The 27,320-nt window shown below is 39.4% G+C and overlaps 1 protein-coding gene across 2 annotated transcripts in view; it reads left to right on the top strand.

Annotated features, from left to right (window-relative positions):
• The window catches only part of gabrb4 (gamma-aminobutyric acid type A receptor subunit beta4), a 59,320-nt gene extending 39,437 nt beyond the window's left edge, over nucleotides 1-19,883 (top strand). The window contains exons 5-10 of one of the 2 annotated variants that reach the window (XM_069146867.1): nucleotides 3,930-4,012; nucleotides 8,011-8,148; nucleotides 10,468-10,620; nucleotides 11,783-12,039; nucleotides 12,780-12,869; nucleotides 13,166-19,883. In XM_069146867.1, the coding sequence (XP_069002968.1) occupies nucleotides 3,930-4,012; nucleotides 8,011-8,148; nucleotides 10,468-10,620; nucleotides 11,783-12,039; nucleotides 12,780-12,869; nucleotides 13,166-13,519 (1,075 nt within the window). In that variant the 3' untranslated portion in view covers nucleotides 13,520-19,883. The remainder of the gene's footprint in view (nucleotides 1-3,929; nucleotides 4,013-8,010; nucleotides 8,149-10,467; nucleotides 10,621-11,782; nucleotides 12,040-12,779; nucleotides 12,870-13,165) is intronic. The other variant, XM_069146868.1, reaches the window with a different exon arrangement.
• The last annotated feature ends 7,437 nt before the right edge of the window (nucleotides 19,884-27,320 follow it).

The following is a 27,320-nucleotide window of genomic DNA, read 5'->3' as shown; positions in this document are numbered from 1 at the left end:
TTCAGACTTCTCAAGCTGATTTATTGAAGTATGTTTTTTAAGGACCAAAGTGTTATTTATCAACATTTTTCAAAAAACAACAACAAAAAAGGCTTTAAAAAAAAGTTCAACAAAAAATCAAATAAAAGAAGAATTTTCAGAGCAGCAAATTATTCTAATCACGTTGTTCGGCGACAGAACCACTCATACTTTTGATACACTTTGGAGAAAACACTTTGCACTTTTATGTTTTGATTTTGAATTCAGAGCTTCTCATTAAAATGGAGTATTATATTACTTGTATGTAATTTCAGGACATTAATAGTTCTTTCACGAGACTGATGAGAGACTATAAATGATCCTTAAATGTGCCGTACGTCTGCCCGTAATTCATTTCCAAAGATGGAGGAATGATGGTGCATATTCAGGTTTAAAGTTCAGATAAAATCAGGAAAACACCCCTTAAACATCACTATGAAATGTGACTTTTGAAACTCATTTCAAAATTGTCATTTGTGTACATTCAGACACTTTGTAGTTTACATTTATCAAGAACAGAGGCTGAGTCTGAGGAGCAGTGCAGGGGAGCATTTGGGTGTTGCAAACAAAGCCATTTCGAATATCAATAAAAGCAGCCGGAGTCAGTAGAAAGTGTGGTGCAGCTTTTTCTAACTTGCCAGCGAGTTGAGAGGCTGAATCATCGTTAGCAAACTGACGAGCCAGTTTGATAGTGCGCCGGGTCCTGAGAGCATTGAGGGCTTTGTTGAGCTAAGCTCTCGCCAGATTGTGTTTTCTCTCTTCCCATTCCTGTGAATCTTCCTCTGTTTATTAAGCCAAGCATTGTGATAGTACAATGATCTGCTTTGGTAAGCAGGCTACCACACAGAGGAGGATACAGGAGTAGACTGTGTAGGCGTCAAAACTATTGCTCAATTGTCTGAAAGCCTCGCTGTCTGTAGTGGAGCCTTTCAGATCCACCTCCAGATTGCTTATAGTCGTGGTGTTATGTTGGCATGATATTTGTTAAGAAGCGCCAACAGCAGTTTGTAAAAATGTGTGGAATGTACCTTTTAATTGTTTTTTTTTTTTTTTTTACTACCTCTGGCATTAGACAAGCCAGTCAGCTCTTTCTTATGTCATGAATTGTATCAAAGAAGTTAAATGTGAAGCAAAACCCAGTATTTTTTTTTTCTTTATTTCTCAAAAGGTTTCTCTTTATAACTTGCCTACAGGTATTTCCAATGTGTCTCAGGGAAAAAACTCACATATCATGTTGAAATCCAGAAAGTCCACAGACTGCTGAGTGTCGGACTGCGGTGCCGGCTCAGGTCTGAGGCTGCTGGCTGTCTCTGGTGGGACTGGAAGTTGCTGACCTACATCTGCTGACATTTCCAAATCCCCAACCCTTCGCCGTGAGCCGTCCCAACTCGTGCCTACTCAATGATGATTCTCTCCTGACTTGTTAACTGTCACATATAAAGTCAATTTTTATTTCTAGTGGGGTTTTTATTCTCATTTGCCAGGGGGTGAGGAATTCATTTCTGTCCATTACTCCAAGCTGCTGCTGTCTGGATGTCTCTGCTTCACCGTGCTACTGTACCAGGGGTATTGTCTTTTAAGAACTGTAACAGTGTCTTGACTGGATATGTCTTCCTGTTTATGATCACAGAGGACCCAGAACCTTACTTTAGCTTGAGGTTCAAAGCAGTCTCCATATTTTAGCCTTGTTCCATTTTTCAGTTCATGTAACAGTGTACATTGTTAAGTTGTGGCTCTTTTGTAAGGTTGTGTGTCCCTACTTTACATCCAATAGTCAATAATGTAGTCTATTGATAGTTTAATTGTTTTGTTTGATCAGGCGTTGTGTCGTTTTGGTGCACTCTGGAAGCACTACGCCTGTGGAGGTGACGCGGGTATAGAACCACAAAGCCCAAATATGGAGGCGGTCGGGTTTCAAAACATAACGTAACACAAGACATTGGACTTTACACAGGACACCTCTGTTCGTTTCCTGTTTCAAAGCGGTAGTTGTCATTTCTATGAGCCACGAGTGGTCTACGACATCAACCTCGTGTTTATTAGTGTAACCATGACGACGACAGACTGCTGCTCTTGTCCCAAACAAAACGAATGTTTCTTTTACCCCTGATTGCAACAATCACCCGAACAACCTGTTTACAATTGAATCAAAGATCCTTTATTTAAACCCTGATCTTTCTGCAACGTTAACAAAGTTGATTTTGTACCTACATCCAACCAAACAACGGTGACTCTCGTACTCAGACGAGACAAACGACCTTCATGGTGGTTCAGATTGAAGGAACCATACATATGTACAATCAACTCGAAGCCGTCTTATAAATGGTAACTTTGCTCTCTTTTTTTTTTTAACTTTTGGCCTTTAATCATGATTGCAAGCAATGCTTCCTATCAATGTAATCAGGGATGATGTTATCTCGTCACAGTGTGCAACAGCAGTAGCCCTGCTGTATCCTCTCAGCCTCTCAGCGAAGCAGCGACAGCAGGGAGGTGCAGCACAGCAGAATGCAGTTGGAGCAGCTCAATGCTTGTGCAGCAGAATGCAGCTCAGTGTCATTGTGAATAATAAACACATACCTGTCACACGTGTTATTTATGTGCAATTTTCTTTCTCCCTTCTGGTGCCTTCTGCCGACATTGGACACACAGCAGTGCCACATGCCTGTGTGTTAATCTGACCAAATCAGCTTCAGCACAACATATTTTGTTTTCCAATTACCTGCTGACAGAACTCTGTTCACACCGCCGTGACCAATTTACAGACTCTGTGTTCAAGCAATATATTTCTAGCGCAAACAGCTTATTTTCTACTGTATTACTAATTCTGGGTATTGTAGATGGTTGTGTACATTCGCTTACTGCATCAATGTAAAACCGAAGACTGTGGCTATACCATGATTAAAAATGTAGCCAAAATGTGTTGCATCCTTTTAAGGGTAAAACTTTATACCACTGTCATCATGCTCCAACGTCCACACGCAGTGTGTCTCCAAAATCCTCTGTGCATGTGCTGATGGCTTCTGATACGAGATGATGAGCTGAAAATGAATTTTTCTATTTAATTTATACAGGAGGGCAATAAGCAAATGAAGGCTGGTATGATGAACACATACCAGCTGGTATGAACAGCAGAAATGTAATTAGTAAAATGTGCTGCACCGGTAAATATCTCCGTTAAATGCCAAAGACCCCTGCATGTGTAATTTGTAGCCAAAGCTGTTTTCCTGGGCTCCCGAATTTATTGACATTAATAAACTGCAATGCATATATCTTTTCCAAAGCTACCTGGCAGAAATGCATATCTGGGAACTACCAATAAATAATGCATATCGACAAAGTCCCATACAGAGGCTGAGCAGTTAGTGATCCACATAAAAAAGAAATAGCATCTCCAGACTACTCTCTGGAACAGAAAAAAATAAATCATATTTAATAGTCTCTGGAGAAGTTGGAAAAATGGTGGAATTCCCCCTAAAAACAAACCGAAGCGATGGTTTTCTCTCCGCCCCTTCTGCCACATGCTCCCAGATCTGATGACCCTTAAAAGGTTTAAGAGGTTTAAGAAAAATGGCCGACACAGTTACATACATGCAAAGCCATTAAGACGGACACCACATCTGTCTTAATGGCTTTACATGTATGTAACTGGCAATGGCAAAATGTCTTCACAATAATATAAACTTAAAAGCTTGCCATGAATTATTGAGCTGCTGCAGTGCTTTCACATTTGCAGCAAACAACCACAAAATAATTACTTTTAAAGTGCTGCTTGAGCACATAAGGGGCACACTAGTGGTTCATCATACTGTGCAACAGGCAAACCATGACCTCTCTCTTAACCTCTTCTATCATAATAGACATAATTGTCTGAGTTGTTGACTGTGTGTGTCTCGTCTCTTTTTTTTTCTCAGAATAACCACCACTGCTGCTTGCATGATGGACTTGAGGAGGTACCCTCTTGATGAGCAGAACTGCACCCTGGAAATTGAAAGCTGTGAGTAATGCAGATGAAAACACACCTTGGTGACCACTTTATCGCTGACAACAAACACATCAACCTTCAAATGTTTACTGGTTGATCACCACCTTAAAATCACTGCAGGTTACCTCTAACAATTACATGTAGTTACAGTTGTACATCAGTGAACTGTTTGGGATCCATATGTGTCATTTGTCACGTGTTTTACCGCCAGAGTTGATTATTGCCTTGAGAAATAAAGAAAAGAAATCACAGTGTGTGATGATCTACATCGATCAGTTCCCCCTCAGTGTGACTGATGGACAGGGCCACTCCTGGAACTTTCAATGCTAACGGCAAAACAATAACATTAACTCGACCTTCGATATGTCATGCCTGAACAGATGAATACAGTTTAATACTAGCTCTGCCCACCACGTCCACATAGACACTTTAATGAATGTGATATAAAATGGGACATGTAAATGATAATCAATATGTCAGTAACTAGAAAGTAATAATTAGATATTGGGTAGGTGACATTAGCACCTGATTCACAGTTCATTAGGAATGATTCATTTAGAAAGTGATCAGTACCAAGATGTCTGGCTCAATGAGTTGTTCTCAAATACAGGCACTTATCATTATCTGCTCTATCTTCAGGGGATTTGTATCTGACGTTTTGGGATATATTTGTATTTGCTTTCTTGCTGAATTAGATGAGAAGATGTGGGGCCAGTTTCACAGTCATGTTTTAGTTGCATCTATAATGCTAGACCAGAATAAATTTTTCTCTTACATTACTTTAAAGTGAGTTAGACAGTGTCACAAAAAAAGGAATGTCTGACTTATTTAAAACCTACTGTGTATGCCCCCATACAGGGGTGTACAGGGAAAGGATTTTTCCTAGTATGCCCGATGGCCTGTACACCAAACAGGCCCTGTGAGAACAGGCCCAGGGACTCAAGGAGTCAAGGGGTCCCTGGTGTTTACCTGCAAAATGTTCTACAGAGACACAAAAAAAAAAACGTACTTTGCTAAGCAGCTGGATTTGAGCCTGATATCGCAAATCGATCATGACTTCTCAGGACAGTTCTGTGTAGCAAACCATCTGGTGCCAGTTACCAAACGACCAAAGTAAAACTCAAAACAACCAACAAACATGCACCAACCACAAAAGGATGCAAAACAACCATAAACAGATGTAAAACGGATGCATATAAATACAAACAACTAAAGCATGTGCAGAAAGACCAGGAAACGTCACAAAACAGCCACATTGAGATGCACCTCCAAATAACACCTTTTTTTTTTTTTTCTGTTGCATCAGTCAATGAATCCTGCAAACTAATTGTGTTAGTGGTAACTTAGTATGCCAAAACAATTGTCATAAGGCAAAACTTAATTTTTTTTTCCTTTGACAAAGTGAATTTAACCATAAAACCTCATTACTGCCTCATGTTACCTGTGCTCACTTCCTGGCTATCATTAGACTCAGCCTCTCCCTGTTGGCTCGGTGGGCTGCTGTCAGCGCCAGGACTCGTGGCCGTGAGGGTGGGAGGATGCTCGTAGAAGCATCACTGTTGACCCCATAAACTCAGCTTTTTCCTCAAAGACAGAGGCAACTGCCCAGCACATATTCTTAGCATAATTGAAGCTTTCCCTGTGGTCTACCTCCTGGTTTATTTATTTGTTTTATGACAATCTTTTACCATCTTTATATCTTTTTTTTTTTTTTTTTTAACATAAATGATGATTAAATGGGCTCTTCAGGGATCTAGTGGCGTATTTCCATGAAGGTGGTTAATTCTCAAGAAAAAAAAAATCTGAGGCTGAGATATCCTGACTTTCATTTCCTTTTATGGCTATAAATTGTTGAAGCCTTAATTTCCCATATTGCAGCACTTTTTCTGTGATCTACCTAGTAAATTTCATGTTTTAAAGCTCACTCTCTTTTAAATTCAAAAGATCCTCAAATATATTATACGGTGTAGTACCCCATATGAGTAGCAATCCTACATTTAATATAAAATTGATGGAGCTCCATATGGAGGAAACAAGGAAAAATGCAGACACTGTCTCATACAGTAAAATGTTTTAATTTATAGTTCCCATCATATTTTCCAAACCCTTCAATTTAGATAAATCATTTTTCAGGAGTAAAATATGCTTGTGGTGTAATTAAAAATTGTATTTGCCTGATCATTTTCATTGACCGCTCCATCAATCAAACCCACTTGCTCAATACACCAGATATTTTGTGGTTCTTGTTGTTCGAGATAAAACTGCCGAGTGTTTATCCTCGGGGACTTCAGTAAGCAATGAAATATGGATAGGCCATGAATTAAAAAGTTGCAAGAATATCTGCTGTAGACGCCCGTGGAATGCTATGCACCAGCGAATAATGCACATTAACCATCGGTTTGATTGATTTGGCAGGCAGTTGTTTCAATTTCATGGACAATGTCACATTTCCGTAACCTATAACCTCAGAGAGATTTAATGGTAATGAATCCTGGTGCCTTAGTGAGTTAATGCCATCCAGGTCTGGATGTGGGGTAGTAGATTGTGAAATGTGGTAACACTTCCCTAACTGAGAAATGGCTCTGCAGTGAATGCATACCAGCCTGTTGACATAAATCTACTGCTGTGGTCACTTTCAATTGCACTGCCGGTTGAGGATGTGTGGGAGCGTCATACTCAAAGACACATGCTCATGAATATGCATGCAGGTAGTAATGCATGCAGTGGTACAGCTCCATAGGAGTCTGAACAGTAAAGCATCTGAATGGGGGCTGACACATTTAAATCGTGGGCAGAAATGTTTTCCTCTGATGGAGTTTTTTATTAGTTTGTTTAGTTCTGTCGGAAAAATGTCTTCCTTTACCCACTCTCCTCCCACTGTCTCACTACAGTGCAGCTTTTACTTGAATAACACAATCATAGATTTAATAAATTGGGACATGATGCCATATAATAACAGAATGAATGTGTTACTTTCACATGTTGATGGTATTTAAGTTCAGAATGTCTGTTGCGAACTCTGTACTTTCACAGATTTTGTTCATGGATAACTTTGTGATAACTTCTTAAAAAACAACTTGTATTGGTACAACCTGACTTACCCAACACTTAGCACTCAGTTCAAGTTTGCAAAGACAAAAAATATATATCTCGATCAGTATTTTACAGATCCATTTTAAGGGGTTTCCTACCGGGAAGTTTGCAGAAAGTCTGACATTACAACTCAAAAAATAAATCCTGGGAAATACTGGCAATAATGAATGAATATTCAATCACCATAACAGTTTTGACAAATGTCACTCTCATCACTTTGCTTTGCAGCTCCAAAAGGTTAAAGTGTCTAGGAGATACATAAAGACAAGCAAGTCTGTGATGGTTTACAGAAAACAAAACAAAAGGATCCATGGCCCCAACATAAGTGTATTTATGAAAAAACATGTTTATGTTCAATATAAATGGTTACACATTTATTTGGTCATTAAAAAGAAATGAAAAATGTCTTAAAATTTCACTGTAATAAAAAAAACTTGTAGATTGTTGAAAGTCTATTTTTATACATCCTAATTGGAGGCTCAAATTTAAAATAATACAAAAAAAAAGGCTTATATGTGTGGTCAGATGAAAAGGAAATAATTGATAATTGATACAAATAATTGAAAACAATGTAATTAAGTTTCCGATGTTTTTTTCTCTTGATGAGACCATTAAAGGGTTACAGTTATCGAAATGAAACCATTTAGGATGAAGTGAAGTATTCATACAAAGTAATAAGTCAACAAATAAAGATATAAAGACCACTACTGCATGCAGCTCAGCTCAGAATCAATTTAAAGCAACACAGAAGCAAGTGTTTAATTTGTCAAAGTGACGCTCACTCATTATCCAAACTCATGTAAGAGACTTAAAATAGAAACATTGTGAACTTTAATGGCTGTTTCTTTATCACGCTGGTCATCTCTTCAAATGCTCCATGTTTTATTTCTCTCTCATTTGCTCTGACCTTGACACAGACGGATATACCACGGATGACATCGTGTTCTTCTGGCAAGGGGGAGACAACGCTGTGACGGGCGTTGACAAGCTAGAGTTACCTCAGTTCTCCATCGTGGACATCCGGTTGGTGTCCAGGGAGGTCCGGTTCACCACAGGTAAGGCCGATTCAGACCCAATTACAGTCTGCATAAAAGTGATTATAACACGTTCCATAAAAACCTCTGCCTCTGTTTCCCCCACTGTGAGTTCTGCGAGTGCCGGCATCAGTAAATACGTCATTGTCTCTGTGGGGAATATAATTATATCTGGTCAGGCAGAAAGACAATTTCCTTTTCAGGGGGGCAGATTGTAGGTAGCCATTTTCACATATTTCTAAAACGTTAACAGAAAAAATGAAATCACCACTGAAGTATGAAAGTCACATAGCTAGTTTTTATTGTCAATAACTTCACTAATTCAGTGACGTATTTCATCATCAGTGTTTTAGAATTAGAATTACTTAAACTAAAATATAAGCACAACAAATGTACAGAAATTTGGTTTGTTTATACTTTTACATCAACCTCACTACCTTTCATAGGGACATGCTTTAATTGGTTTTGTACTATCGACAGCTAATAAGTCAGTTATTTTCCAAATGGACTTTTAACATGCTAAATGTGATACACCTGGATACTTTGGTGCATTACTTGATTGAATCACCTAAAACTATTTACAGTAGAATGACAAATATGGTAGATGGTAGTATGTAATGGTTTGACATTGCACCATCTGAAACAACTGATTGTTTACTATGTTTACTGTTTTAGTATGTTTACAATTTGATATTGCAAATTTTCTTTTGCAGCTCAGTTATTTGCTTTATTCCTAAAAAATCAGATGAAAAATTTGATAACACTGAAGTTTGTATGTGAACTATGAAGCAGCAATCAGGAGTCAGTTAGCTTAGCTTAGCACAAGCAGTGGGAAATAGCTAGTTTTTGTCCAAAAGTAAACAAAAATACCTATCAGCACATGTACAATTTAGTTATTAACATAATATAGTTTGTTTAATTTGCACAAAAAGTATAAAAATGACAGTTGGTTATGTGCTGGACTATTTCTTAACTTCCTGTGTTATTGCCATGATGTTTCCAGGCAACCAAGGATGAGATATAATGTGTTAATTAGTGAGCCTCAGATTGTTAGTTAATTTTATTGTTAAGTGTTTTTTATTTCATCTGTGAAAAGAGCCGAGCTCGTCACTCTCTGTGTTTCCAGTCTTTTAGTTAAGCTAAGCTAACATTTCCCCGGCTCTGTGATTCATGTTCAACATACGAACGGATGAGTTGCATCGATCTTTCAGCGAAGAAAGTAATGCTGAGCGTTTTATTGACAACGATCTAAATGTGACTTCAGACATGCTACAAATGTGTTTGGAATTTACAGCCTTTGTGTGAATGTACTATTAATCTTATTTCATCGAATCCAGGGTACCCCTAAGCAACCGCACAACTTCCCCCCCCCCCCCCCCCCAAAAAAATGACAAAAGTAAAATTTATGAATAATTCTCATGTTAGACTTTAATGAAATCTGAGAACATTTGTTGCCACCATTAATCTGGCATGTACTTGGGAGATCTAAGTCGTCTGCCTCACATTTGATAAAGTATGTATGCTAAGGTATTGATTCATTAAAAGATTTACAGGAACCTGGAGATGATGAGGTCATTCATCACGGTGTGTTCCCCACAGCAAATAGCTTTTTAGATTAAAACCATCAGGCTTATCTGAAGCAATTCGAAATAAAACTGTTGTTAGAATACAATACTGAACTATATTTAGAACAATCTGTAGAGTTTCCGGCCTCATAAAGTAGAGAGCACAGAGATCCTGCCTTGATGTTTGTATTGCGTTCGGCGTCAGCATTGTGTTGTTGTGGTAGTTTGAATTAAAGTGCAATCAAAAGAGCCGTTCATTTCTCGGCACAACCAGCAGATGTTGTCCTGCAAAATTTACAATGAATAGCAATACGCTTCGCGGCAACATATATTCCGCTTCCCCTTTCTCTGTATAGGCACAGGCTGCAATTATCCACCTTTAAAATGCCCTTTTGGTAATGTTTGGAGGACAGAGAAAGTGTGAAAGAAAAGCAGAGCAGCTCACTGTGACAATTCTCAGAGGGATGCTGGAGCTGCCTGCTGAGATAGGGGGTTGCAGAAAAATCTGCCGTGTTTGCGACTTTCTGCCATGTTTAATTGGAATCGAACTTGTCCCTGGAAAGGAATCCATCGCTTTGGGGAAATTAAGTGCTCCATCTGAACAAATGGAGAAATGACTACCCCTACGCGTTGTCAAAGTGCAGACTTTGGAACTCTTTAAGTTGTGCCAACGTCCCCCCCCCCCCCCTCCGTTCCTTTTGTAAAAAAAAAATGTCCCACTGATGTTTTTTTTCACTTTTGCCCTGAACTATCACTCCATCCTTTCTTCTTACAGGTTCATATCCGAGGCTTTCACTGAGTTTCAGGATTAAGAGGAACATTGGATATTTCATCTTGCAGACATATATGCCCTCCATCTTGATCACCATCCTCTCCTGGGTCTCCTTCTGGATCAATTACGATGCCTCTGCAGCGCGGGTGGCCCTGGGTAAGACACAGCCCCCGCTGCATTATTAAACCTCTGACTGTTCACCATTCAAATTAATTTGTTGTCAGTGGAACAAACAACATACAGCTGTCACACATGTTAAATGTTTGCATTTGATGGCATGTGATGCAGAATTGTCAGCTCTTTTTTGGATTCAGGGAAGATTCAGTTTGGCGGTTTCCTGAATCACCAAATAAATACAACAAAGAGGCTACAACTAACATCAGTTATTTCAATGTAGACTTATTGCTTCTGTGATGTTTCTTTTGCTTCTGGTTCCCACAAATTCACTAATGCTGTGTAAACCCTCAAAAGCAGAAACAGTGGTGTACAACAGAGTGATTAGAAGTGTTTTAAAGTAAGAGCACTTACTGCATTTAATCAATCGTGACTCATATAAAATGTATCCCAATCAATTAGTAGTACGCTGAATGTCACAAAAGAGACTCTCCACTACCTCTACTCATGGCTTTAATGACATTTATCCATTTAACGATCCAATTTATGTCTGAATTATTGTGGGTCCAAATATTAATAATATAATAATAAGAGCCGTGTGCACAAAACAACCACATATGAGTAGTATTTAAAGGCTTTTGGCTCTACGGAGCAGTCATGTAACTTCAAAGTGAACTTGATTCTTGTTCAAAGCAAAAACCTAGTCAGCATTTTTGAACAAAAACTTGAGGTAATATGTAAATAACTTGACAGATGTAAACAATAACATGGTCTTTTTTTCTCATATTGTCATTCGTGCTATTTAATATGTGGAATCGTTCTTTAAATGAAAGGCTGAAGAGCAACTTTTAAACCTTCTTTGTATATTGTGTGTCGGTACAATTGGTTTGATGAGGACTGTTAAATATTATGCATTATATTGTAAAATTACAGCAATGGTGGAATGTGACTTCTTACTCAACAACTGTACTTACTGAACGCAGACTTCCGCTCATCTCCTCCGTTATTCTTCAGAGATAAATATACACGTATCACAGAATTGCGGTACAAGTATTTTTACAGTGCAGTTCAGTAATCTTCTTCCGCCCCTTTACTACAGTAGTAAGTTGAATATACAGTAAATGTGAAGTGTAAATATGTGATGAAAGACATGACAACTTCTGATTGGTGTCTTTCTGTTTTTGTGTGTGCTGCTGTACCTCAGGTGTGACAACGGTGCTTACCATGACCACAATTAACACCCACCTTAGGGAGACTCTCCCAAAGATTCCGTATGTGAAAGCCATCGACGTCTACCTCATGGGCTGTTTTGTGTTTGTGTTCCTGGCCCTGCTTGAATATGCCTTTGTAAATTACGTGTTCTTTGGCCGGGGCCCTGCGCAACAGAAGAAAATCAATGAGAGGCTGAACAAAGCCAACAACGAGCGCACAAGATACGAAGAGAAGCGCCTGAGGGAACAGGTTTGCATCTTCATCCGCCGCCTCTCTCTCTCTCTCTCTCTCTCTCTCTCTCTCTCTCTCTGTCTCTCTCTCTTTTTTTTTTTTACTCCACTTCTACTGTGTCAGTCAGAGTTCAAGTACAAAACAACTATGTTAAGATTTCCAGCCATAGTCATTTTATCCAAAGACACGTGTATATATATATATATATATACACTGTTCCCTTGAGTAATCTTCCAGAAGCATACTAATGCCACCACAGCCCAACGTGCATTCACCCACCATCCTCCATTGCTTCTCCCTCGAGCACTGGCTGCTTTTTATCGAGCATAGCCTTTTTTTTCATTGAGATACCAATTCATCTAGCTCAACAGTGGTGTAAACATTCTCATTTCTTATTTAGGTTATTGTCTATGTTTATGCTGTAGGCTTTATTCACTCTCACTGCTACCTTCTATTTTAACGCGCGTTTTCCCGCTAAATCCAACAAAAAACACAACATTAGAAAATTCAACGATTTGGCAATGGCAGATGCTAAAAATGGTCAGACTGAATGAAGCTTCCCCCCCCCCCCCGCCCCCGCCCCCCCACACCTCCCTCCTCCTCACTGTTCTTCTTTGTACTAAATGCTATGCTTATTTGAAACTTGTTCCTGTTAACTTTGTGTCTTATGCCTTGTGTAATTTTTAGAAAAATGTGCTTATTTGCCAGTATTTTATAGCCGTTTTAATGTTCTCTTCATTTTTCTTTCACATTGCAAGGACTCCATTTCCGTGCCGTTTCAAACCAACACCTTCAGGTCATTTACACAGCGAAGAAATCTGTATCTCGAGGAACAAAGAAAAGTTGGGGTACATGTATTTAGCAATCATATCAGCTGTAGGCCAGCCCTCACAGTAAAAGTCAGACAATTTAAGGCTGTTGAAACTACTTGTCACCGATAGATGTAAAGAAACTCTTGTTAACTATTTCTGTCGCATGCGAGAAATGACATTTCATATCATCCCTGCATTTTGCTTTAGCTTGACAGCCTGTGGGATGGGAGGGGGGTTAACTAGGTGTCAGCTTTAAGGGGAAACGGGGCTGCTGCTGCTGGACGTTTCAGGCCTCACTAACTCTCGCTGTGTTTCCCGCCTCCTCCTCGCAGGTGGATGCTTATGGAAACATCCTCCTCACCACGCTGGAGATGAACAACGAAGTGATGCCTTCTGACGTGGGGAGCAGCGTCAGTGACTCTCGGAATTCGGTCATGTCCTTCGACAGCTCCGGGGTCCAATTCAGGAAGCCCATGGCGCCCCGCGATGGCTTCAGCCACCACTCGCTGGACCGGAGCGCCATGCGGAGCCGGGCCAACTGTCGGCTACGACGACGCTCCTCCAAGCTCAAGTTGAAAATCCCAAACCTGTCAGATGTGAGCACCATTGACAAGTGGTCCCGGGTCATTTTCCCCATCACCTTTGGATTTTTCAACCTAATCTACTGGTTGTACTATGTGAATTGATGTGCATCCCACTAGGAATCATGGGCCATATTTTGAGAGCACATTAAATTGGCTTTGATACAGTTCCAAAATATGTATACACATATACAAGTTGAACATATGTATATGCATATTTATATATATTATATTTATATATACACGTGTGAAATCTGAAGGACCTTTCTGCTGTACAAAGTATTAATAGGATGACTTGAATGTTTAAGAATAATTTGTGAGAAGAATTTCAAGGCTTTGAGTTTCTTTTTCCTCCTGAAACAAACAAACAAACAAACAAACACGAGATCCCGACTAGGGGTTTTTGGAACTAAAGACTGCATGATATTTTTGCTACAAAAAAAAAGAAAAAAAAAAAAAAGAAGAAAAAAGAGGAAGTGAAAGCTCTTGAGAGAGAAACGATGTCTCAGAGTCCCATTGACTTTTTATTGATACTTATTGTAATCAAAAATCCTCTACTGCAGCTCATGAAATCAGTGGTGGCTTGTCTGTTTAGGCATCAGCTGAGTGAGATCCTTGACAACCCCTGACCCCCCCACCCCCAATCCCCGCTCACCCCTCCTGCCATCACCCATGGATAACATGCACGGAAAACCTCCGGTTCTCCTCTGTACAGCAAACCTTGTTTGGATTTGGATGTGTTGTTTCCTTGGGTTTTTTGAAGTGATATCGTTCTCTTTATCAGACATCAGCTCCGGCCTGATGGGCTCCCTTAGCGGGTCGGCGTGGATGGGATGTTTGACCGCCGCATTCCCGCCCAGAGTCAACGCATACTTGTATTTCCTTTCACTTTTCATGTTGATTTTTTAGCAAACACGTCCTCGTGGGTGGGGGGGCTCTTTTTTCATTACGTTTAAAAACAAACACTGATTCTTGTAGATATGATTTTGTCTTGAAAAATACTGTGATTTCCGAGAGTGTCAGAACATGTTCTAGAGCTAGGGCATTATGAGGTAAAAGAGTCAACGGTATGCATTACTCATTTTGATTGTTTGAAAAAAAAAAAAAAAAAACATATTCTGTACATTTTATCATTGAGTATTTTCATGAAAGTATACTTGTGCTGTTTCTTTCCTCCTAATGATTGATTCACATGCTCTTTAGATGCAGCGTTCATTGACGTCATATCCTGCTTTGTGTTTGCTAAAAGGAAAATGGGGGGATTGCTTTTGTGATTTGTTTGAAAATTATTCCACAGTGAACATGTAAGAACACGTATATTCAAAAAGAGTCAACATATCCGCCCACAGTTTGACCAGTTGTCATTCAGTATACAGTATATCTTTGTTTGTTGAGCATTTCTTCAGTGTTGGAGTCGTCGTTCGTGAAGGCAAGATGATTTGATTGGGATAGGAAAGGACCGTGCGGGCAGAAGGTGTGGGGGAGAAAGGTTTCAGCATTTCACACTCAGATCTCAGTCAGTGCCATCCCACAAACGCTTCGAACCCCCGAGGATCAGGAACGACACCGTGATTCTCGGGGGGGGGGGGGGGCATTCGAAAAATAGCCATGAGTTGAATGAAACGACGACCAAAAGGCCTACAATTCATATGCATTACTGTTGTTTTGCTATCAAACACACACACAAACACAAACACACACACACACACAGCATTTCCAGTGCTCAGGTTTAATTGCAAAGGAAACAAATGTACAGTAGGACCTTGATATTTGATTGTATTTATTTATTTTTTGGAAAGTGTGACGGGATAATCTTATACATAGGTTGTGGAATCAAGTGAGGTTTAAGTAGCCACCAAATAAGTTTATAGAGGCCAGTGGACATTGTAGAACAGAGAGGAAAGAGCAAAAAAAAAAAAAAAATCATTGTATTAGCTCCAACTGAAGTGCATTTCAGCCTCTTCCTCAGTGCCACCTCTTCTTCAGGCAAACAGACAAAAGAGCAAAAACCTCCACAACCAAATCCACCATTACGTACAGTGTCGCCCTTATCAAATCCTCAAAAAAGAAAAAGAGATAAATTGTCATACACACAAACACGTGAAGACAATAAAAAGATGGAGAAGCTGCAGAGCAACAACATGAGGATTGAGATGCAGGAGTAAACAACTCGTCATCACAAATATCCACTCCTCTCTGGAGCGTAGGATGTCGTGTGCATAACATGTTTTCAAAAAGGAATTCTGAACCACTTTGTCTCCTTAAGTCATAGTGAAGTTTGTACAGTGAGTGGCCCGAGCTCTGATCAGAGTTTAGCATTTCTTTTTGTTTAAATTTTATGCATCATCGTCATGTTCAATAGATGGAAGATTGCCTTTAAATATCCAGTAATCCATTAAAAAAGAAAATATATGTATACATTATATATAAAGGAAGTGTTTAAGACTGAGAGCAATGATGTGTCAGCAGCTGAGCATCCTGTTGTCTCAGTCATCTGTCAGTCCAAAATATAATAATTGCTATTTAATGTAAAGTTAAGGAAGTTGTTGTTATTTATGCCAAAGTTGACAATTAATTATTATGATTAAAAAAAAGTTTAAATTTGAGCATTCCCAAGCTCTGAGGCAGCTTTTATTGCAATATGTAGAATACATATTTAAATAAGATCAAATGGGCTGAAGTGCAATGAACTTAAAAGCAGACAGATCGTTCACACCTGAACAAAAAAATCCCAATACCAGTTTTAAAAGAGCACTCCACAAATGTAGCTTCAACCTTCAATAACACGGTCAGACTCTGGATGGAGCGTTTTAGAACAAAAACAAGCAGATATGTTGCCTTTCTTTCTTCCTCTCAGTCTTCTTCCTCATTAAAATCTGGCGCCTTCATCACCCAAACGCCACCCAGTGACATCACTTGCGGAACAAAGGCATCGTTTTTCCATATGTGCAGTACTCCCCAACACCTGTGAAATGACTTTGATGTGTTAAACTGTTGGAGTTCCCCTTTAACTCGTTATATGCTGCAATTCTAACGTAAAAAATTGAAGTTTAAATGTGAGACGCTCTGATGACACTATTATGATTATGATACATTGTGATTTTCAGTCATTTTTTTGCGATCAGATGTGGATTGCGCTCCCAGTATAGATGGCTCTGTGATTGGTATAACATACAGTATATGATGTTAGATGTGGGTAGTGGTCTTTAAATTAGGGTTATTTCAGATGTACACATCCATATTTAAGTTACAGGTAGATTTTCTTTTGTGCAAATTAAAACAAAGGAAGTTGGTCACGAATGCAGATTCATACAAATAACAACCTTTACAATGTTTTACTTTTGTACTTTTTTGCATCATTTCATCCCGGTCTGCACACTAACAGCTTGTCAAACTGTTCAGATGGAATATGATGGATCTTTACTCAGAGTTCAGTCAGACTGCGAGGCCACAGGATACGATTTGTTCTGGTGCAAAACAAGCACATAGTATCGGGCAACTATTAAGTGTTTTTATAAGTAAATCAATGGAATATGTTTGATTTAAATGAAGCCTAATCCATCTACTCTGAGGACCCGATGAGATGCAGTTATAGTGTGTAAACTAACACAAAAATCGAATCCTCCTTCAGATTGGTTTATAAGATAGTAGATGCATATCTTTACTGAACTCCCATCACACATGGAGGAGAAACATTAGCGGCCCCTGTACGCTCGCAGTAAATTTATCCACCACTCATTTCAATCCGAACATGTATTACCTGCTTTCTGGACATGAAATCAGCACATTCATCCCAAAAGCTGTGAGGATCTTCTGTTCTACGCTTTTACTTTCGGATCTTTGCTTATATGAGAGATAGATACCTTTCTGTTGACACATATGTTCAAGGAGTAGCAGAGGAGGAAGAGGAGGAGGAGGAGGAGAAAAAAAGTGTTGAACTGATTTCAATGTGAATTTTCTTGCCTCTAGTGTATATGTGTAATTACATGTGAATTGTACTGTAAATATGATATCTTTCACTTAATAGTTCTTAATGCATGAACAAAAACATGGCAGTTCGTAATACCAGCTAGCCTCACTGCTAATGGCATGGACAGCTTCTCTAGCATTGGCATACTGCAAACGAAACCTAAAAAAATGAAACACAAGAAATACACGGTGTGAACAAAATAATGGAGAAGTCAACGCAAAGTCCTCTCACAGTGAAGGAGTTTCTGGTGACTGAGCTTGTGTTGGTTCACCTGTTCCCTCCAGAACGAGGCTGATGCTAATGCTGTCGAAAGGTGCCTGGAAATTACAGTATGCCTTGGTGCACCGCCTGTTGCTGAAATTTCCCGCGTCGCATATCTCGATCTGACTTTAGGATTTGCAGGAGATTTCAGCGCAGTTCAACGGCTGCATTTAACATCAGCAGCCAACAGATCACTCTGTCGTCCACGAGTCTACTCTGAAAATGAAGGGCATGACCGGCGGGCTGGCTTATAGAGGCTAGAGGAGCAGGGTTGCCTTAAGAAGGCGAGTGGGATGTTCTTTCCTGTTCCTCAATAAGACAGTCACGTGCCCTTGAGCAAGGCACTTAGCCGGTTGCCCGAGTGCAGCTGCTCAGTTGCAGAAATTTGTGCAAACAGAAAATCATTCCCTGAGAAAAAATTGAAAGATTTAAAAAAACAAAACCCCTATAAGTAAATTTAACCAAATCCTGAAGTGTGGTTCAACTGTAGCTAATGTTCTCTCTGATGTTGATTGAATGCACCATGTTAGAGGTCATTTCATATTTGCCATAATTACCAGCTGGGATCTCACATAGGAAAGGTTATAAATCATTCTTGGGTCTTCTGAGGCCACCTCTACTCAAAGAGTGAACCACAACCCCATTTGAGCAAATGTCACCCACCAAACACCAGAAAAAAGTGGACAGACTCCTCACTGTCGGGAGAACTTTTGTTGGTGCATTCATTATTTTGTATATACCTTGTAGGTTTTGATTTGCATGACCTGAATTTTGAAAGGTTTATTTTCATATATTTTTTACTCCACACCATCTGACTCATCTCCACAGCCAGGAAAAAGAAAGATCCAGTGTTTACATGCTCCAAATTGCACTTGTTTTACAGCCAACTCGGAAAAAAAAAATTGTGAAACAAACTGTTGGTAAAACTGGAGGACAAATGTAACCGTAGAACGCATATGGCTTGATTCGTCCGAATCACAAATATGTACTTCTACACAAATGTATTTACTGTAAATCACGTAATTTGGAATAGATGCACCAAGTGCATGCTGTAGTTTTATCAGGTTCAGCATAAGCATTAACATCAAACGCCCTTCAACTACAAAGGATGTAAAGGATGCTCGCCAGTAGCATCTGAACGTAAGCCATGTGATTGCACACTGAGTGGGTGTTCCCTGTATTTTCTCTTTGATAAGTTGCCTCTGGTTATGGTCTGTTGTCGATTACTGTATGAGGAGACTTGCAAGAAGCTGTGCTGATCCCCAGTTACACAACAGTATACTGTAGCTCCCTCTTTGAAGGAGCCTACCAGGGAGTCGCTCTCATGTTTAACCAGTAGGTCAGAACCATTTTCCAACATTTGATCAAATTTGGCAAAGAAAAGAAAGAAAGAACCCCACGAGATCAACAGCCCATTTATTTTTCAGTATGAATTAGTAAACGGTTTTATTCATTTCTGTGTTCATTTCTGATTTATTGTATTTGTTGCATTTGTTATGGATTGTTATTCTTATTGTTGTTGTTGTTTTATCATAAGAAGGAAATGTAATTCATCTGATATACTGGCACTGGAAGAAAAATGCATTTGTTTTTTTGTACTGTAATTGTTTTGTTCACATTGGGCGCTTATTTGATTCAGTTGTTTACTAAGGTGTTTGATTTCATTTGGAGTATCAGTACTCATGGAATCAACATTTGTGTAGTATGAAGTTGTATTTTTTTTGTCAGTGCAAATTAATGTTATAGTGTCAATCAGCTTTTTTAGGTGTTTGAACAAAATGTGTTTTTTACAAATACAAGGTGTTCAAGTATGTGGTATAAAAAGGGTTATCATTCAAACAACCGACTTTTTACAAATAAAGGCTTATACAGTAAAGAAAGCTAATGTCTTTTCATTTGCCCTTTGTGGACTAATATGCAACGTGGTTTCCTTTTGACTTTTTATTAATTTATTTTTTTACATATTAGTCCCCAAAAGGTAAATAGCATACATTGTTGCAAAATAAGAGGATAAAATCAGGTATTTACCATTGCTATTCCAGGTTGTTGTCAGAGCTCTCACCTCTTGGTTGGTGTCTTGCTTTTGATAAGGACTGTAGGATATGAAGACAGTCCGCAAAACAAAATTTAAGAAAACTCCAGTGTCTTCTTTTAATTTGATTACAAAACATTGCGCGTTTATGAGAATATACCTCCTTTCATACCCTATTTCCTGAATAAAGACGCAAAGTGACTCCTGCTGACAAGTGTAGTATTTGCCCCTTTTTCAATTCAGGAACTATGAATTAGTATTTATTCATTTTACAGATTTTCTGTTTGCGTTTTTGGCAAATGTAAAATTTGACATTATTTTGGCCTGTGTGGGGCGGTTTGACTTCAGCATCGTTAAAGTACGAGATAATTAATTTGTTTTGTCAGGCTGCTGTAACTTTGCTGAGACTTTTTGTCCTCTGGTAGAGGACATGAGGCTATAAATGGTCGCACATTTTGATTTTTTTTTTTTTCTTTCGGCATGCTCTCTGGGCTTGAACCACAGCGAATGTTGAGGTGGTGAAGGTGAAGAGAACGGCCTCTGAATGAGACTGCACCTGGAGCACAGACAACAGTAATGATGAAATATTATGTTCCTCTATGCTTTAGGAAACCACGTATTTACTGTCTAAATCACCCTATAGATTTTATGAATGAATGAGCTTTAAAGCAGAAGTAGCTTAGTGGGGCCTTTGGGTGCAACTACTGTCACACCTTTGTTTCCCAAATGAAGCAACAACCTGATTAAAAATTCAATCTGTGGTCTAAAACAATGTAAACAGTGTAGACGCACCAAAATTAAATCACATGGCAGGAGCATGCTGCCACCTCCAAATGACCAGACAAGGCTTTTCATGCAAATTATAAACTTATTAATGCTATCAGATGTCCGTTTACATCGGCAGTGTTTGTAGTCACATACCAGAAAGCACAATAATGCCACCTTTCATTCACAACACTCTGGCTGGGCCGCCTCTGTGTGGATTTTGTATGTTCTCCTCATGTCTGTGTACAGTTTCCTCCCACAGTCCAAGGACATGCAGCTTAGATCCACTCGAGACTCTTAATATCCCTGTAAGTGTGAATGTGACTGTTTACATGCTTGTTAGCTATATAACAGACTGGGGACGTGTCCAGGGTGAGCCGCTGTGCATGTTGGGATGGAAACCACCTCCCTGTGACCCTGGACAGGATAAATGGTTTAGAAAGTGAATGGATGGTTTTACTTTACATGCCAAACTTTTTAATTATGTATAATTGTCGGTGTGCTTCTAATTTATGATCAGAAAAAATACTGATTTGGCCTTGAAGTCTTTAAACAGAGTCAACACATTCCTGTGTGTGTTGTTAATCATGCATTGATGGGTTTAAACAGTCGTCAGTTCCACGGTTCATTAATGATTTTTGAGTGGTGACATCTCTAGACACTAATACTTCAATGTTGTCAGGAGCAGGACCGGCGGCCTCATGTGTAAATGGAGCACATGCATACAGATGACACATAACAGCTCGGTGCGCGACACTCAGGCTTCACCGCATAGCTACAAACGAAAGTGCATGTGTGAGAACATCAGGAACACCATGACAATGTAGATACGGGAAAGAATTCAGTGACGTTGTGGTGTTACCGTACAAAGTTTACATTTGTTATCCAATAGCAACTTATGATATGGAAATAACATGCCACTGTGCTCTCCAAGGCACAAGAGATGAAACTGAAAACATTATAGCTTGAAAACCTGACTGATAAAATACAAACAGAGTGCCAATTGGTTAAATACAATCAATTTAGAGCAGAAATAATCTAATGTCTAAAGCATTGTTCAGACTGCCACCTCTAACCTGTTTTTTGTCATAATCCCAATTGTGTCCCAATTGTGATTTATAGTATACGGATATATGAAAATGAATGATGGCCAATGAATTCAGGAATGCCAAAACACAATCCGTCATTATATCATGTTTTTGTACAATGAAACAGCAGCATTTGAACAAGCTAATCAGAGCTTTCCCCCCAGTGTGACGTCCCACTGAAAACCAGGATTGATCATCTAAGGCTTGTTTACCAATTGGTCTCGTTTGATCTGCTTTTTTCTTTCAAGAGATAAGGCAGGGTGTTGTCAGCCAATATGCCTTTCTCACAGACGACATTTTGACCTGTCACAGCTGGAAAAGCACGAGTGTTAAGTCAGCCATAACGGGGTGAAGACCAGGACCCTGAATCTGAAGCAGCTAAATGGCATTCAGCCATTTGTTTAGTTTTTTCTTTTAAACTTGTGGACACCAAGGCACTGCATTTAAATTTGATCTACATTTTTGCTAAAGTTGATTGTGATATGGTTCTTTGTTTTCCAAGGCAGGCTTGACTGAGAACTCTATTTGTACTCTGGAAAACTTCTTAAGGTATTCAAAAAGGGGTTTCAACAAGCTGCCAATGCTGCGCTTAGTCACATGCACAATGATCCACTTAATTTTTCTTCAAACACTAAAAGAAAGAAAGAAAGAAAGGTTTTGCCTAAGCTACTGAGTTGGACAACCGCTGTAAGCCTCTCCTCAAACATGCAAAACAGCCTCCTACCAACCATTAAAATAATAGCTACAGCCTACTTCACTCGTGTTTTTCCCCCGTTCCCCTTTTTTTCTGCTCTATATCAGTTCTTTTTTGAGACATGGCCGTTTTACCATAAATAATACATGGTGGCAAGAAAAGGCATGCAGCAACACCATTAAGAGAATAAATCGTTCTCTAAATTTCTAGTGTATACAACATACAGTCAATACTTATATATTTCATGCAGAATATTTAGCCAGAAAATGTAGCCTACCCACAACAGATTATTGTTTTTAGTAGCATCAATGTCGATGCATCATTTAGTCACATTAATGGTATTTCCACTTTTACAGGTTGGTTTCTCAACAGAAAGCCTTCAAAAGAAAAAAAAAAAAAGTCTGATATTTTATCACATTAATCTGTTGAATATCCAGTTATATGCAGAAGAAACAATCGCACATTTTGTGAAGTAAGGTGAAAAAATATTAATGGGTGACATTAAATGAATTATATTGAGGCAGGTGATCTTAAACAAGTACTCTGATTGCAGATGGTTTAATTCCAAGAACTCAACATATCAGCCTGTTCTCATTCCCAGGGTGTCAAATACTGACGTTTTGTCAGAGCTGTTGGCGTCAGAGAGATTTGCACGATGGCCTTTGCTGTCGTGACAACAACGTTTGAAGACAGAAGTGATGTGACAGAGCAGGAAGAGTGACAAAGTTTGTGTAGAAGGAGTCCGGGAGTGGTTGGATGGAACAAACAAGACTTTGACCCGCGAGACTGATGTTCGAGTTTGTGAGAAAGCAAACGTCGGCGTGGATTCATTCCAATATGACTTTATTTGAGGCCTACCATACCGTCATTAATACTACTTGTACAACGTATGTGCGTGTTCAGTAATCTATGCACCTAATCCTGCTTTTCCAGCACGTGTTGCCTGTGCCAAATCTAACAACTATAAGTATCTACAATTCATCCTCTTAAGCTTTGGAGCTGCCAAATATGTGTAAATTGTGTTTACACAATTTATACATATTAATAAGACTGATTTGAGGTCAAAGGTCAAATATTGATTCCATGGAATGAAAATCACTTAATAGACAGTCAGGGGGCCTGACAATCAATGCCACTAATGCGTGATCACGTTGTGGTAAAGCAGCTGAGTTCCCAGCAGCGTAACAGAGTGGTTTCATCATTTGGAAAACATTTGAGAAACATCCTGTTTTTTTCTTATTGTGACCTGATCTTGTTTTAGTTTATGTAGAGTCTGCTAGAAAGCCACTCTTGAATTCAATATTTCTGGGATTTATTTTCAATCTTTGCATCCCTGAGCGATCCGCCTCACCATTCTGTCCCACTGGCTGCTTTCACTTCTGCTTCAGAGGTGAGATTTAGTTCACACTGACCGCATGTCATTTACTGTAAAGTACAAGAAGACATGACCCTCAACTTTCATATTCTCCACATTGATTTGATTCCTGCCGTGGCAGACTTAGTGTGTCTGAGCTGCTTTGTTGTTGTTGTGTGTTGTATTTCATCATGCTTTAGGAGCTGTGACCTGTGTAATGATCTTCCGCTGACGTGTCCTCCCTGAGATCCGATGCAGATTTAATGCACATGTTTGTCTCTCCTAAATTGATTTCTTTGAATTTACTCTCAGTCGACTCCACTGGGCACTTCAGCAGCTGATTGCACTGCTAAGTGAGTTCACCTTGAAAGGAGCTGAGGTATGTAAATCATACTGTGTGTCCAACATGCAATGAGGTAGAGAGATCACCTTTATTAAGTCCAGTTGCAGTTTATTGGGGTGTGCTGTGGGTCACCTTTGGAAAACCAACTTAGCTGATTCACTTCAACACTGATGTGAATGAAAGATAAAAAGTACAGTCTGTGCAGGTTTGCTGGATCTAAATCTGCCTGTATTTTCCTGTCTTTCAATGCATATAGGCTCCCCCTGCATTGGAGCGCATAGCTCCGCTGAGAAGATGGATGCAGAGCCAGTGAAGTAACTCAGCAAAATGTGCCTTCCATTTCCGTGTTCAATTGTCAGCACTCCATATAAAAAAAACATAAAATATTGAAAGGGTGCATTAACATGGGTCAGGAATTGATGGCTGTTCCTCTGTACTGGAAGAGAAAGTGGCGGATGTTGTGGCTTTAGAATACCAGCTTGTGCTTTTCTGTCTTTACTGATTCTAACCAGTGCATTAAGGTTGGCCTGCAGTCTTTATGAGCTCTGATTCGGACATTTATTCGTATGCAAAGACTTTCTCAAAAAAGGTCGATACTGCTGAGCTTTTGGTGCGCTCATGAATGTCACGGTCATGCAGCACTTAAATCAGTCCAGGATTTCAAGGAAAAGCTCATGTTAACAAACGTACAGAGCAGTGCAGCTGATTTAGGGAACAGATAAGGGATTTACTGTCACTGCTTTACTTTCTTTGATTGGCAGGGAAGATTACGTCCACTAAAATCAATTATTCAGCCAATAAACATTTACATCGGTTGGCGGTTTACCTCGAACGAGAATCACAAATTCTTCGGGCATCATCTCTGACATGAGAAAATGTGGAGCCATGCTTCTCCCGTGGTGCGCTTTGTCCATCGAGTCCATCTATGTCCCGCTTCCAGGATGTTCATCAGTGTTGCCATGGAGTTCTTGTTTGGGGCTTGAAAAAAAGAGAGTGAAGAGATGAAGAAGAGAGGAAACATAATGTGTCTAATAAAATATTAAGACCTATCTCTTTTATGCAGTGTGACCACGGCTGAACCACTAAATCCAACTCCCCCCAGGGGCACCATGTAGAAAATCCTAGAGTATAGCAAAAAATTTAAAAAGAAAAAGGTGGTGGGATGGTTAGATTATAGTTATTTATGTGGCAAAGAAAATGCAAACACTGCATCTTGTGTGGTGAATATGAAAGTATGCACACATGCCATCAATGGTAAAGTCAATACTCACAATTAACTGATACAGCGTCGCTAACCTCAGCCGCGTTTGAGCTCGTCACCCCCCTCCAACATTTGCATTATACCATGAATAACAATCAGCTCAAGATCTCATTTGAAGACATTGAGATCTCTCTCCAGTATTCTACAGCAGACATAAGGAAACCACAGTGAGAAGCCCTTTAAAACGTTTGTGTGCTGCGTGGAAAACACAAAAACGTCCTCCTGCCAAGTTTCAGTTCAATATTGTGAAGATCACAAGTCAAACACATAAAATGACAGTTTCATGACGAATCTAAACAATCTGCCACTCAATTTATTTTGGCATTTCCCTTGTTGCTGAAGGACAGATTTTAGATTTTTAGAAATGCCATTAGACAAAATGGATATGTGGACATAATGTGTCTTAGGGAAGCATAATGTTTCTCTGTGCCAGTGAGGGTCATCTGTGAGATTGCTCCTTTTTTTTTTTCTTTTTTTTTTTTACTGCCAGCACTTTATGAAAGTTATCGTCTAAATGTAACACTGACAGGCTGTTGATTTGACTGTGCGCTGATGTAGTCGTACTACCATCCTCTGCCCCTTGTTTTCTCTTCCCGAGACAATTCATGATAGGTCACCTTCTCCACTGACAGACTCCGAGTTTCTGTGATGACAAAAGTATCAGGAGATGTTCCCTCTCACTGCCTGTGTCCCACTTCTTTTAGGTTTATTTGCACAATTGTGTCAGTCTTTGTGCGAGCAGTGTCTCATGCTGGTATTTGATGCCAATGTGAGATGATAGTTCAGTGTCACTGGGTTTGGCTTTTAGTGCTGAGAAAAAAAAAATACAATGCAAAGGAGACCTTTTCTTTTGGGCCAGTCAGATGATGTTTTACTCCACAGGCTTTTTTTTTTCTGTTTTGTGTTCTGTGTTCTCGCATATGATTTAGTTTTGTACCATCGCTGTTTTTTTTTTGTTTTTTTTATAAGTGGAATAGTTACTTGGTAGCTGGAGGGACATGAAGTGAATTCTTGCTGCATGTATATATATATATATGAATACTATATCTATATATATGTATACATGTTAATTTATTTATTATTTGTTTATTTACTTTTCCCAAGTGGAAGAGGAGGGTGAAGAAGAGCGAGGCCGGAATGCTCTCGACTCTGTTGCCATCGGCTGCATGATGCTCGCAGCTACTCCCCCCCCCCTCCCACACACACACACACTCACACACACACATTGTTTTTCCTATCTCTGTCAGCACACTCATTGACATTCCTTTGGCCCTTACTGTAACCCTAACCATCACAACTAAGTGCCTAAACCAAATCCTTACACTAACTCTAATGTAAACCTAAACCTAACTTAATTTGAACCTTCACCCTAAAATCAAGTCTATAACAAGTATATATATATATATATATATATTAGCTTTAATTGGTTTACATAACTATAGAAAGACACAAAAACACACACACACAGTCACAAAAACAATCACACGCACACAGAAATACTCAACATCTAACAGACTGGCCTGCCATCTGCTGGCCAACGTCTGATCTGCATCCCTGACTTCCGTAACAGAAGCAGCAGTTGCAGTGTGTCATCCAAACTGTAACTGCTACCAGACAAAGCAAATAAACACATTACAACAACAATCAGCTGGTGTAATGTAACAGCTATCTTCAGACAGGTCTAAAATAGCAAAAGAAAACACCACTGCTCCAATGTGTACTCCCTCTGTCTGAGCTCTGAATCACTCCCCCTCACAGTCTGCCGACAGGGAAACACTGGCCGTAGTGGGTGGATGAACGAGTCTGTGTGGAGGTATTTCACTAAGAACTGTTGGAGGTTTGAAGAGGAAACAGTTTTGGGCCCCACTGAGCTTCATTTCACTGTGAGACTGCTCTCCGGTTTGGTGCATGCTGGAGGTCGGATTCATCATGGGCCCTCCACGCGCATTTAAAGTGACTGAAGAGTTATTGATGTGATTCGAACATATGAAAGAGTATAATATAATATGCTGAGATGGGAATCAGTCAGAGAACGTAAAACAGTCTCCTGTATTATTTGTAGATTTAAGCATGTTTAATTATGTTTATTGTTTGGCTGGCACAGGCACTCATGATCCAAATTGGATAAAATATACTGA

This window comes from Embiotoca jacksoni, unplaced genomic scaffold (genome assembly GCF_022577435.1).
Source record: "Embiotoca jacksoni isolate LCO1_2020_lvr unplaced genomic scaffold, fEmbJac1.0.p SCAF_13, whole genome shotgun sequence".
Taxonomy (NCBI): Eukaryota; Metazoa; Chordata; class Actinopteri; family Embiotocidae; genus Embiotoca; species Embiotoca jacksoni.
Note: the sequence above shows the minus strand (reverse complement) of the source record. Positions and strands in the feature narration are given on the sequence as shown.